Source organism: Merops nubicus, unplaced genomic scaffold, assembly GCF_000691845.1.
Source record: "Merops nubicus isolate BGI_N331 unplaced genomic scaffold, ASM69184v1 scaffold1374, whole genome shotgun sequence".
Taxonomy (NCBI): domain Eukaryota; kingdom Metazoa; phylum Chordata; class Aves; order Coraciiformes; family Meropidae; genus Merops; species Merops nubicus.
In genome coordinates, this window is record NW_008604657.1 from 94,908 (window position 1) to 95,769 (window position 862).

The 862-nt window shown below is 62.1% G+C and overlaps 1 protein-coding gene across 1 annotated transcript in view; it reads right to left on the reverse strand.

The window, feature by feature from the left end:
* TBX5 (T-box 5) overlaps positions 1-862 on the reverse strand; it is a 30,642-nt gene that overhangs the window by 27,322 nt on the left and 2,458 nt on the right. Inside the window, exon 3 of the mRNA XM_008939062.1 lies at positions 59-211. Within this exon, the coding sequence (XP_008937310.1) occupies positions 59-211 (153 nt within the window). The remainder of the gene's footprint in view (positions 1-58; positions 212-862) is intronic.

Sequence of the window (862 nt, forward strand, 5' to 3'; positions counted from 1 at the left end):
GGAGCTGGGGGGGCAGAGGGGAGCGGGTGGCGGTGCGAGGGCCGGGCCAGCCCCTCACCTTGTGGTTTTGGTAGGAGGTGACGGCGATGAAGGCAGTCTCGGGGAAGACGTGGGTGCAGAAGGCGGTGTTCTTGGAGCCGAAGCCGTTGTTCTCGTCTGCTTTCACGATGTGGAGCCGGGGCTGGTACTTGTGCATGGAGTTCAGGATGATCTAGGCAAGGGGGGAAGAAGAGGAGATCCCGTGGGAATGGAGGGGGCACAGCGCGGCGCACCCCCACACACACTGCCCGGCCAGGGGGAGAGGATGAGGAGGAGGAGAGGAGGCCACAGGTCCTCGCCTTCCCTTCCCCAAAATCTTCACCTTCTTCAGGGCTCTCCTAGAAGGGCTGATTTAGGCGCTGGGGTGGGGGTGACATCTCTCTCCAGAAAACACCCCCCAAAGGAGCCCATCAGGGCGGGGTGATGCTGTGAAAGGTGCTGCCTCTCCTCATCCACCCTGGGTTCTGCTGCTGTCCCCCCCATCCCTCCGAGGTGGGCCAGAATATCTCCCCCCAACACGCGTTGCTATCCTCAACCTGCTGCTGGAGGAGGGAGGGGGAACAAATTTCCACCTTTCCAGACCCTTCGCAGCCCCCTAAAACCTACCAGCTAACCATCACAACGGCCCGTGCACCTCAAGCCCCTCACCCAGGATGGCAAAAAGGGGGGGGAAAGGAAGCAGAGAGCTGCAGAGATTTAGTGTCGTGCGTGTCCCCCCCCTCTCACCAGCCACCCGCAGAGGATGGGAGAGGAGGGTAGCGGGGGACGCGTTGTGCTGAAGATAAAATGCGGTCCCTGCCCGGTACCGGGTTAATCGCGGAGG